The sequence below is a fragment of the Lontra canadensis genome, unplaced genomic scaffold (assembly GCF_010015895.1).
Source record: "Lontra canadensis isolate GAN:19392208 unplaced genomic scaffold, GSC_riverotter_1.0 scaffold4, whole genome shotgun sequence".
NCBI lineage: Eukaryota > Metazoa > Chordata > Mammalia > Carnivora > Mustelidae > Lontra > Lontra canadensis.
Window position 1 is genome coordinate 37,004,488 of NW_022630998.1, and position 12,380 is coordinate 37,016,867.

At 36.6% G+C, this 12,380-nt stretch overlaps 1 protein-coding gene across 1 annotated transcript in view; it reads left to right on the forward strand.

Moving 5' to 3' along the window:
- ANKRD31 (ankyrin repeat domain 31) overlaps positions 1 to 12,380 on the forward strand; it is a 152,459-nt gene that overhangs the window by 107,309 nt on the left and 32,770 nt on the right. The window contains exons 19-21 of the mRNA XM_032848336.1: positions 696 to 811; positions 3,698 to 3,785; positions 10,822 to 10,918. Of these exons, the coding sequence (XP_032704227.1) occupies positions 696 to 811; positions 3,698 to 3,785; positions 10,822 to 10,918 (301 nt within the window). The remainder of the gene's footprint in view (positions 1 to 695; positions 812 to 3,697; positions 3,786 to 10,821; positions 10,919 to 12,380) is intronic.

A 12,380-nucleotide genomic window follows, 5' to 3' on the forward strand; every position in this document is an offset into this window, starting at 1 on the left:
GGCATTTCCTTGATCAGTTACCCTAAAAGGATGAGGGATGTAGGGTGCAGTAGTTATATGAAGAAAGGGAATCCAGAATGGGAAAAAGATCCGAGACAATGAATCATAGACACAGTTGATTAATAGCATGGATTTGGGAATCGGATCTGTTTTCAGTAAAAGCTGTGTAACGTTAAGGAAACTTCCTGAATCCCTCTAAGCTTCATTCTCCTCTTCTGTAAAATGGACAGAGTAAGCTACCTATCTTACAGGGCTCATATGACGATTAAATAAGATGGTTCAGGAAAAGAGTTTGCCATCCAGTGTGTGATCAGCATTCAGTAAATGTTAGCTGTAATCACTCAATTGATAATAATAATAGATAATGGGGTGCCTGGGTGGCTCAGTGGGTTAAAGCCTCTGCCTTTGGCTCTGGTCTTGATCTCAGGGTCCTGGGATCAAGCCCTGCGTTGGGCTCTCTGCTCAGCAGGGAGCCTGCTTCCCCCTCTTTCTCTGCCTGCCACTCTGCCTACTTGTCATCTGTGTCTGTCAAATAAATAAAGTATTTAAAAATAATAATAATAAATAATGAGATGCTGATCAACATTATTATAGTAATTGTAGATTTAATTTATTCTATTTCTGTAACCATTAAACTTGATAAAATGATGCTAAATATTTCACATTATTGTATTTTCTAATTTTAATTTTTAAAGTCAAAATTCCTGCTGTCCGACCAAAAAGACTTAAACGGTATTTTCCTGATGACTGCAAAACTGTTGATCTACCTTCTCTTTCACACAGAGAAAAAACAAGAGAAAACCATCCTGTGGTGAGTGAAGTTGAAATCCTTTCATTTTTCAGCTTGAAATATGTCATTCTTTGGGCCAGCCAGCCAGTGGCTATTGGCAGTACTCTTTACATTTTAAGAACACACAGGTTGAAAATATATATTTTTTAAGATTTTATTTATTTATTTGACAGAGAGAGAGAGAGCAGCGAGAGAGGGAACACAAGCACAGGCAGAGGGAGAGGGAGAGGGCTTCCCACAGAGCAGGGAGCTCAATGCAGAACTCAGTCCCAGGACCCTGGGATCATAACCTGAGCCAAAGGCAGATGCTTAATGACTGAGCCACACAGGCACCCCGAATGTAATTTTTGCACAAGAAAATAATATGGCTAATGAGCCAAGAAAATATGTTGTATAGTTAACTCACTTATCTGCTTTGAATACAGAATATGGATTAGTTGCTATTCTTTACAACTAGGTTGCGTTCTTTACTTCTTTTCCCGCTATCACAGTGTGTCTTCACCCACCCATTCCCACAAAAAGTCTAAGACGCGTAGTAGGTTGAAAAGACCCTGAACCCAGGCAGAGGAGAGAAAGGCAGCTGGGGTTAGCCAACCTGGAATCTCACGTGGGTTATAATGATAGTGTTTGCTGTATGTGAAACTCCTTGTATTAAAGTGTGTGTATACAAAAATAACATAGTAGTTGCTCAATAAAAAATATTACTTGTTAAGATAGATATGTGTAACTTGATAAAAATGTAGAGATTACTAGAAACTAACTTCTTGAGAAAATAGCATCCTCAATGAAATATTATTTTAAATAAGACTATGTATATTGAGGGGCACCTGGATGGCTTAGTCAGGTAAGCATCTGCCTTTGGGTCAGGTCATGATCGCAGGGTCCTGGGATTGAGCCTTACATCGGGCTCCACGCTCAGCAGGGAGCCTGCTTCCCTCTGCCTGGCGCACCCCCTGTTTGTGCTCTCTCCCTCTCTGTCAAATAAATAAATAAAATCTTAAAAAAAAAAAAAAAAGACTATGTATGTTGATTAGACTTCTCTTACATGCTTTCTGTTAACCATTGTAAAGAAGACATTGTGAGGGGCACCTGGATGGCTCCGTGGGTTAAACCTCTTCCTTTGGCTCGGGTCATGATCTCAGGGTCCTGGGATCAAGCCCCGAGTCGGCTTTCCACTCAGTGGGGAGCCTGCTTCCCCCCCTCTCCCCCCACCCGCCTGCCTTTCTGCCTACTTGTGGTCTTTGTCTGTCAAATAAATAAATAAAATCTTTAAAAAAAAATAGGAAATTTGGAATAAAATTAGAGTGAAGCTTCCCATAAGCACAGTATAAACTGTCTAAAGCTGCTTGTTCCAAAGACAGATCACAGGTTGGGTTTTTTTGGTGTTTCTTAAGATAAACAAGCAGTAATGGAGGATTAAGAAGGGGGATCTTAGAGGGAAGGTTATGCTGGCTCCTTCAGGGTGGGAAGTTTCAAGGAAAAGCTGCTGTGGAGTTGAAGGTTATTGCCTGTGGTAGCCAAGACTGAGTGCATCCACAATATGAGCAAAGCAAAAAAGGAAAATCAGCACCAAAAAACGTTTTCTTTATGCTGACCCGTGGATAGAGGCTTAGCTAGGGCTCAGATGCAGACCTTTAGTTTGCTTTTATAGCCATTCAATGTAAAAAGAGATAAATCTCATTTTGTTTGTTTTGCATATTTATGTTTTATAGTTCTGCTCTGATGCATTTCATAAATGATAGCAGTGAGATTGCTTTTCCACATAATTGGATGGTTTTATTATGTGCATTTTTCATGTCCCTGTAGGCACCGAAGTAAAATTTCAGAGCAGTGTACTCTAGAAAGTTTTGAGGACTGTCACATTGTTTAAATGAATATATATTAAGAATATATGAAAGGATAGGTAATATGAGTCAGTCCATCAGTTTTTGTTTATTGAGCACCAGCTATACATCCAACAGTGTGGAAACCAGTGACAAATATAAAAGCTTTGCTCCTGCCCTGTAAGATGTTATTTTCTTGATAGAGAAATATAATGTGTAAGACATTATATATATTAATGGTAAATTATACACCACCAAAATTCTTAACTGATTCTGAGAAAGGAGAAATCTGTATAAATTAGATTAGTCAGAGGTTTCATGTATGATAGGGGTTTTTTATAATAATAAGCAGTACTTACGAGCTCTCATGTTTTGCTGGCACTGCCCGAAGCGTTTTACATATGTTACTCTATTCAGGCAAATTGAGGACAAGTAACATATGGAGGCACCCAGCTAGGAAAAGATGAAGCCAGAATTCACATCCAGGCAGTCTAGTCCCAGCATCCACTTCATGATTACTTCTCTCATAAAAGAGATGCATCTGGGCAAAGTAAATTGAAGGCATTCCATGCAAGATAGTCAGTACTAACAAGGGCATGGAGAGGTGGCCTTAATTCCCATTTGTGAATTTTTGAGTGAGTTGTGTTTTGTATTTTTAAGATTATGTGTGAGATTTTAATAGTGTGCAGTGATAGTCATAAAGCCTTAAGGTGAATTTATTGCATATATGTGATCTTTAAATATTATGTGTTGAGTTGTTCTTTTATCACCTATAAATATGATTAAAACAGAAGTCAGTGAGAAATTACGAGTCTTTATATGGTTGCTACTCGTATCTTCTATTTACCAGGAATAGATCTGCTACATAAATCAAAATACTTAGGTTTACTTCCCCCCGCCCCCCGCCAATACGCAACAATTTATACAGTTAAGTTTGAACAAAGCATGAATACATTTCGAACAAAAGTAAAATGAGTATTCCAGCAACACTTTCTTTAGCACTTTTACTGCGCATTTGACAATTGTGTATCAGAGAGAAATATCTACCTTCCTGTAATAAAGTTTTAATATTTTTATCTGATAGCATCAGACCATCAGTGCCATTCTACAAGATATAGAAGAAAAACAAGAAAATTTACTAGAATTTGAAATAAGAACCCCTGAAGATGCAGGTAAATATGGACCCATACTCAAGTTTGATTATTTCATACATCCCAGGTCATTGCTCCCTCCACTTCTTAAGGTACAGGTTTATGTCAAAGCTTATTTATGGTGGCTGAAAAGTAACCTTTTTTTTTTTTTTTTTTTAAAGATTTTTTTTATTTATTTATTTGACAGAGAGAAATCACAAGTAGATGGAGAGGCAGGCAGAGAGAGAGAGAGAGAGGGAAGCAGGCTCCCTGTGGAGCAGAGAGCCCGATGCGGGACTCGATCCCAGGACCCTGAGATCATGACCTGAGCCGAAGGCAGCGGCTTAACCCACTGAGCCACCCAGGCGCCCCCCCTTTTTTTTTTTAATGTGATAATAAAGTACCAGGAATGAGCATTAGAAGTCATTTTTGCAAACCAGTAATTAGTGTAATTATTGATCAAAATACTTCTAGACTCAAGGTATAGCATAAGTAATATGAGAGACGCTCAGAACCATAATCGGAGGTAAGCTCCTACTGGTGATGTGTTTAGATGAATATGTGGGGGAAAAAAGCATAAGGTAGTGACTGGAGATGAGATTATGTTACTCCTTAGCTCCTCCAGCTTCACCCAGCTAATGGAACCCTTAAAAACAGATTAGAAAAGAAATAGGCAGTTGTGACTCAAGTAGGGAAGATCCTCATACCTTTCAGATGAACAGATAGACCAGGTAAACATGTTGCTGCATAGATGTCTTTCTATTTACAAAACACTAGTCATGCAAAGTCGTAAATTTGACTTTGATTCCTGACCTAATAATCTAAATTTCTCAAAATTCCAGTGACTGCTTGCAAATCTTTGATAGATCACGTTTGGGTTTTCTTGAGTTATAACTTACAAGGTAGAAATTAGCTCCTGAGGGGTGCCTGGGTAGCTCAGTGGTTTAAAGCTTCTGCCTTCAGCTCAGGTCATGATCTCAGGGTCCTGGGATCGAGTCCTACATCAGGTTCCCAGCTGAGTGGGGAGCCTGCTTCCTCCTCTCTCTCCGCCTGCCTCTCTGCCTACTTGTGGTCTCTGTCTGTCAAATAAATAAAATCTTTAAAAAAAAATTAAAAAAAAAAAGAAAAGAAATTAGCTCCTGATACATGCAGATCTGAATGTTAAGATTCATCTGAATGTTAAGATCTTTTTTACCTAAAGTAAAAAGTAATTTGAAGTATCTCATCAATCTTTTGTGTAACAGGATATACCTATTAGTTCATCTCTTATCCTAGTTCATACTGTATAATCTTCAAAAAATTACTTCAACAAAGAAGTCAAACTAACTCTCTTCACAGATGACATGATACTTTTTGTGGAAAACCCAAAAGACTCCACCCCTACGTTATTAGAACTCATATAGCAATTCAGTAATGTGGCAGGATACAAAATCAATGCACAGGAATGAGTTGCTTTCCTATACACTAATAACGTAACTGTAGAAAGAGAAATTAGGGAATCTATTCCATTTACAATAGCACCCAAAACTGTAAGATAACTTGGAATAAACCTGACCAAAGAGGTGAAGTGTCTATACTCTAGAAACTACAGAACACTTATGAAAGAAATTGAAGAAGACACAAAAAGATGGAAAAACATTCAATGCTCACGGATCGGAAGAATAACCATTATTAAATGTCTATACTGCCCAAAGCAATCTATACTTTCAACGCTGTCCTGATAAAAATACCAATGGCATTTTTCAAAGTGCTGGAAAAACAATCCTAAAATTTGTATGGACGAGAAAAGACCCGAATCACCAAGGAAATGTTGAAAAAGAAAAAGCTGGGGCATCACGTTGCCTGATTTCAAGCTATATTACAAAGCTGTGATCATGAGGACAGCATGGTATTGGCACAAGAATAGACACATAGGTCAATGGAACAGAATAGAGAGCCCAGATATGGACCCTCAACTCTGTGGTCAACTAATCTTCGACAAAGCAGGAAAAAATATCCAATGGAAAAAAGACAGTCTCTTCAATAAATGGTGCTGGAGAAATTGGACAGCTACATACAGAAGAATGAAACTCAACCATTTGCTTACACCATACACAAAGATAAACTCTCAATGGGTGAAAGTCCTCAATGTGAAACAGGAATCCATCAAAGTCCTAGAGGAGATCATAGGCAGTAACCTCTTTGACATTGGGCACAGCAGCTTCTTTCAAGACATGTCTCCAAAGGCAAGGGAAACAAAAGTGAAAATGAACCTTAGGGACTTCATCAAGATCAAAAGCTTCTGCACAGCAAAGGAAACAGTCAACAAAACAAAGAGGCAACCCACGGAATGGGAGAAGGTATTTGCAAATGACACCACAGACAAAGGGCTGATATCTGAGATCTATAAAGATCTTTTCAAACTCAGCATCCAAAAAACGAATAATCAGGTCAAAAAATGGGCAGATTTGAACAGACGCTTAGCCAAAGAAGACATATAGATGGCTAACAGACACATGAAATAGTGTTAATCATCGTTAGTTATCAGCGAAATCAAAACCACATTGAGATACCACCTTACACCAGTTAGAATGGCAAAAATCGACAAGGCAAGAAACAACAAATGTTGGAGAGGATGTGGAAAAAGGGGAACCTTCTTACACTGCTGATGGGAATGCAGGTTGGTGCAGCTACTTTGGAAAACAGTGTGGAGGTTCCTCAAAAAGTTAAAAAGAGAGCTACCCTACAACCCAGTAATTGCAGTACTTCATATTTACCCCAAAGATGCAAATGTAGTGAAAAGAAGGCCCACATGTACCCCAGCGTTCATAGCAGCAATGTCCACAATACCCAAACCATGGAAAGAGCCAAGATGCCATTCAACAGACAAATGGATAAAGATGTGATCCATATATACAATGGAATATTACTCAGCCATCAGAAAGAATGAATACCCAACTTTTGCATCAACATGGATGGGACTGGAAGAGATTATGTTAAGTGATATAAGTCAAGTGTAGAAAGTCAATTATCATATGGTTTCACTTATTTGTGGAACATAAGGAATAGCATGGAGGACATTAGGAGAGGAAGGGAAAAATGAAGGGGGGAATCAGAGAGGGAAAGGAACCATGAAAGACTGTGGACTCCGGGAAACAAACAGGGTTTTAGAGGGGAGGGAGGTAGGGGGATAGGGTAGCCAGGTGATGGGTATTAAGGAGGGTACATATTGCATGAGGAGCACTGAGTATTATATGCAAACAACGAATCATGGAATGCAACCTTAAAAACTAATGAAGTACAGTATGGTGACTAATATAACATAATAAAAATAAATAAATAAATAAATAAATAAATAAATAAAATAAGTGTTTCCTTTTAAATTATACCCATTTTACCTTTCATCTTGGTCTAATACATGGTACATGTTATGATTTGGGGAAAATAATACAAAATAATTTATACCCTCAAACAAATATGAATAGTTCATATATTTTATTTAGTATTTATAATGTCTTGTACACCTAAGGTGACTTTTCCAATTTTATAATTTTTTCTTTAAAACACATAAAAATACACTTCAAAAAAAAAAAAGATAAAAAAAAATGCTAAAATTACCTACTGTCCCACAACAATATTTGTTTCCTTTCTTTTTCTAAGAACTTAGGTATGCAGTTATACCTCAGTAAAATTATTTTTAAAATAGTTTGGATCATGCCAAATTCACCAATTTAACATTTTTTCCCTTATAGCCATTATTTGTGGTGGTTTACATAGTATTGTGTTCTATTAATGTTCCAGGGCTCAATTTTTCCCTTTTAGTTGAGCATTTACATTTTTCCAATTTTTTTGCTATTCTATAGCATATATCTTCCTTAGGTAATATTAACAGAATTGGAACTACTGGGTCAAAAATATGTAAACATTTTAAAATCTATTGCTTTATATAGATAAATTATTTCATTAAATATTAAATACTAATTTAATTTGCACTTTCACCAACACACATTAGTGTTTCTTTTCCTTTACCCTGCTAATAGCATCAGTATTTTCATTTAACTTAATTTGAATAGTTTAATAAGAAGAGTGCCTTTATTTTCACTTGCCTTATTATTAGTGGTATTTTTTCTTTAGTTTTATTTCCTGCTTTGTGAATTGACTGTTCCTCTTTGTCCATTAATAAATTGGAGCCATTTTATGTAATCAAGTTATTGACCCCTTTTCTGCCATAAATGCTGCAAATATGTTTTTCAACTACTTAACTGTCTTTATGTGTAATGTGTTAATTTATGCTTACGTACATATATTTTCAAATTCTATATAGTAAAATGTATCAGCCTTTTTCCTTTGCTATTTCTTTTCATGCTTTTAAGATTAGAAACTTTTCTCCTCTGCCCATCCCTATGCTTTATAATGTAATTTTATTCTTTTTCATCAGGATACCTTTATTTTCATCTCACTGCCCCTTTACAGTAGGAGAGGGATGCAATGGGACTCTAGAGTTCTTGACTAGTAACTAAATACTGACTGCTATTGACTCCATCAATCTTTGGCAAAAGATCCTCCTCCTGCTCCTCCTCCTCCTCCTCCTCCTCCTCCTCCTCCACCCATCCTTCCCCCTCCTCCTCCACCCATCCCTCCTCCTCCACCCATCCCTCCTCTTCCTCCTCCTCCTCCCCCTCCCCCTACTCTGTCTTCTTCTTCTTTGTTTTTTTTTTTTTTTTTTTGTATCCCACCCTATACAGACTCTTTCTCTGAAGGAGAAGCCATCATAGTCAGGATCACAGGCAGGCTTCACACCAAGTCCTCAGGATCCCAGCACTCTGAACTAGTGGTTAGAAGGGAGGACTGTTAATTTCTAGCAGCAGCTTTCCCTTTCTCCAGCTGTTCAAACGTCTTGCTCTACAGGGTCTCAACCTCTTGATGTTCAAGGAGGAAGCCAGATGTGAGTCCATCATCACCTCAAAAGAAAATTATTACTGTCTTCAACAATCCATTGAGAGACTGCCCACCCCACCCCCATTAGGCTTGAATAAAGGAGAGAAACCTTACCTCTCCCTTTAGCTGCTCATATTGGAGATTCCCATCCAGTCGAGCAATAGCTCTCTGAAGTATCTTTACAAATTCATCACCTCCATATTCTGAAACCTTCTATATCTTTGATCTGGCTGAGGGATCTGAAAATAATGAATCCCATTGTGTACATTTCTTTGTTAAGTTTTTTTATAGATGTCTTTCATTCACTTGGGTATCAGATATCTTTAGTGCCTCAACCAAACTGACCAGAAAAATGTTTACTTTGAACATTTCATATGTTATTTGTTAATTAAGTGTTTCAACTTTTATTCATTTGAAATCTCTTTCCACATATGGCACAAGATAAAGATAGAATAGAGTCTCCCATCCCCATATTACTGCTCTATTTGCCTCCACTATTTGTTGAATAATTTCTGTCATTCTCCTTTTGTTATAATGCCTTATTATCATATATTAAAATCTTACATATATTAGGGCAACTTCTAGGTTTTCACTAAGATACCACTGATTAATGTACCTGGCAAATAAGTATATAGTATCAAATTAATGTAAAATTCTTTATATCCTTTTTTATTTTTATTTTTTAAGAGATTTTTTTAAAAGATTTTATTTGTTTAGAGAGAGAGAGAGTGCAAGCACAAGCAGGCAAAGTGGCAGGCAGAGGCAGAGAGAGAAGCAGGCTCCCCGCTGAGCAAGGATCCCGATGCGATGCGGGACTCAATCCCAGGACCCTGAGATCATGACCTGAGCCGAAGGCAGTGGTTTAACGGACTGAGCCACCCAGGCGTCCCTATATCCTTTTTTATAGAAACATAGAGAATCTTCTATGTTACTATGATAATGTGAATTTTATCTGTGATTTAAAATTCAGTTAGAAAAACTCAATGTGACAGGGTACATAGTATGAACATCTTTTATTAAATAATGTCAAATCTGCCAAACAAATTTATATATAAATTTTTAATGATCATCCAGGTTTCCCCCCTTTTTTGGCACATGCATCATATAAAATTAATCCTCGATCATAGTAATAACAAGACAGAAACTACTATGGAAACACTGATTCTGTGCTAATCAAATCATTTGATTTGCAAAGGGAACAAATTCATGCTCTGAGCTTGATTTGATTTCCCACCACTTATTTTCTCTAAATTATATAGAAAACTATGCATTGGTTTAAAATAATTGGGAAAAAACTTAGAAACAAAGCCAAAAGTGAAATAAATAACAAGTAGCTTAAAGAAGTAAAATGTATTCATCTAAGCCTTTCCGTTTACTGCTTGGGAATCTGGATTTAATTGACATTTATGTGTAAATCTTGTGGATTTGTGATGGGTGAGGGAGGTAGTGACCATTACTTAGGAAGTAGTGGAAGAAAGTAAGAAAATTTTAAGTAATTATTATAGAAGTAATTTTATATACATCTTTAAGTAACCTTAGATATCATATAGTCCTAAGTGTTAAGAACAAGAACTGATAGCATCCTTCTTATTTTTAAGCACATATAATATTATAATTACATATAGTATAAATATATAGAATTATACATTAAATATATTAAAAACTTTGGCATGCACAAACAAAGACACTGCTACCAAAGTATTAATAGTCTCTTGTGGAGTGAAAAAGAGAAAAAGTGGGGGGGGGTATTATTCTTCTGTGTAAACATTCATATTGTTTGAATTTTTTTTTTTACAATGTGTTCCTTTTGTATTTTAAAAAGTAATTTTAACAAAATAGTTATTTTCCTATTTATCTTTCTTTACTAACCTTATTTCACAGATAAGTAAGAGGACCATAGAGGTCATGTGACTTGTCCAGGTTTGCAGAGCTTAGTGGAGTAGCAGCATTAGAATGCAGACTGGCCTGCTGTATTCAGGGTACTTCCATAGGATGGCATAATTCAATGGGCCTTGATTTATGTATCTGGGCCACTGATACTAGGGAGCAGGTAGGGAAATAATGGCTTTTTAAGAGTAACAATAAGGTTCAGTCCTGGGTGATCAAATTTAACATTTGCTATCTCTCAATTAACTGACTTTTTTTATTACTATGTTTCCAGAACAATACATTGAAAAGATGTTAGAGGTAAAAGAAATTATGGATAATGTGCTTGCCAAACAGAAGGCAGAAAGAGATGATCTGGCTAAAAAATACAGGTGAGTGAAAAAAATAGGAATGCTTTAGAGTTTTCATAATTTACCCCTTTTTAGTTACAAGAGTTAGATCTAGAATTTCTTAAGAGTACAATTGTTGCTTTGGACCAAAGAATGACTTTATGAGGTCATCTACTCTATTACCTCCATGGGTAATTGTACTTCCCAGAAATATATTTTTCTATTTTATTACTTGAAATATTCAGAAAAAGACATTTTAGTGTCTTAAAAAGTTGTCTACAGCCAAGAATTTTGTGAAAGTGTCTCTGGTCCTAAATCCCAAAATAAATTTCTTTCCATAGTGAACTCAGATTTTTTACATTACAAATTTTTCCTTTTGCTATCACAAATACTGTCTTTCTAAGCAGTGTAACCATGTATATTATTTAGTTTTGTGTATTTCTAAACTCTCAGAATTTTTAAGAGGCTTCATCATGATGATACTGGTTATATACCATTTTTTGTCCTTTTCTTGAGAAAAATGTATTACATGCAACTAATGAATCATTGTACACTACATCAAAAACTAATGATGTACACTCTATGCTGGCTAATTGAACATAATAATAAAAAAAGAGAAAGATGGGACACCTGGGTGGCTCAGTGGGTTAAGCCGCTGCCTTCAGGTCAGGTCATGGTCCCAGGGTCCTGGGATCAAGTCCGAGTCAGGCTCTCTGCTCAGTAGGAAGCCTGCTTCCCCCTCTTTCTCTCTGCCTGCCTCTCTGCCTACTTGTGATCTCTGTGTGTGTGTGTGTCAAATAAATAAATAAAATCTTTTAAAAAAATGTTCTATTTTTTTTTGTTTGGGCATTATTTTTATTAGTTTTTCATAGACTTAGCTATATATGCCTTTTTTTTTTTTTTTTTTTTTTGGTCATGATGTTTCTTAGCAACTTTCAAATATACAATAGAGTATTATTAACTATAGTCACCATGCTGTACATTCTATCCCCAGGACTTACCTAATTTATTACTGGGTGTTTGTACCTTTTGGCTCCCTTCACCCATTTTACCCAACCTCTACCTTCTACCTCTGGCAACCACCAATCTGTTCTCTGTATCTGTGTGTTCAGTTTTTGTGGTTTTTTAGATTCCACATATGAGTGAGACCATACAGTATTTGTTTTTCTTTTTCTGATTTATTTTACCTAATATGCCCTCAAGGTCTGTGCATGTTATCAAAAATGACAGGATTTCTTTCTTTTTTATGGCTGAATAATATTTTTCTGTGTGTGTGTGTGTGTGTGTGTAGTGTATACATTCCACATTTTCTTTATCCTTTTTTTTAAAAGATTTTATTTATTTATTTGACAGAGAGATAGACAGCAAGAGAGGGAACACAAGCGGCGGGGGGGGTGGTGTAAGAGGGAGGAGGCTTCTTGCTGAGCAGGGAGCCCAATGTGGGGCTCAATCCCAGGACTCTGGGATCATGACCTGAGCCGAAAGCAGATGCTTAACAACTGAG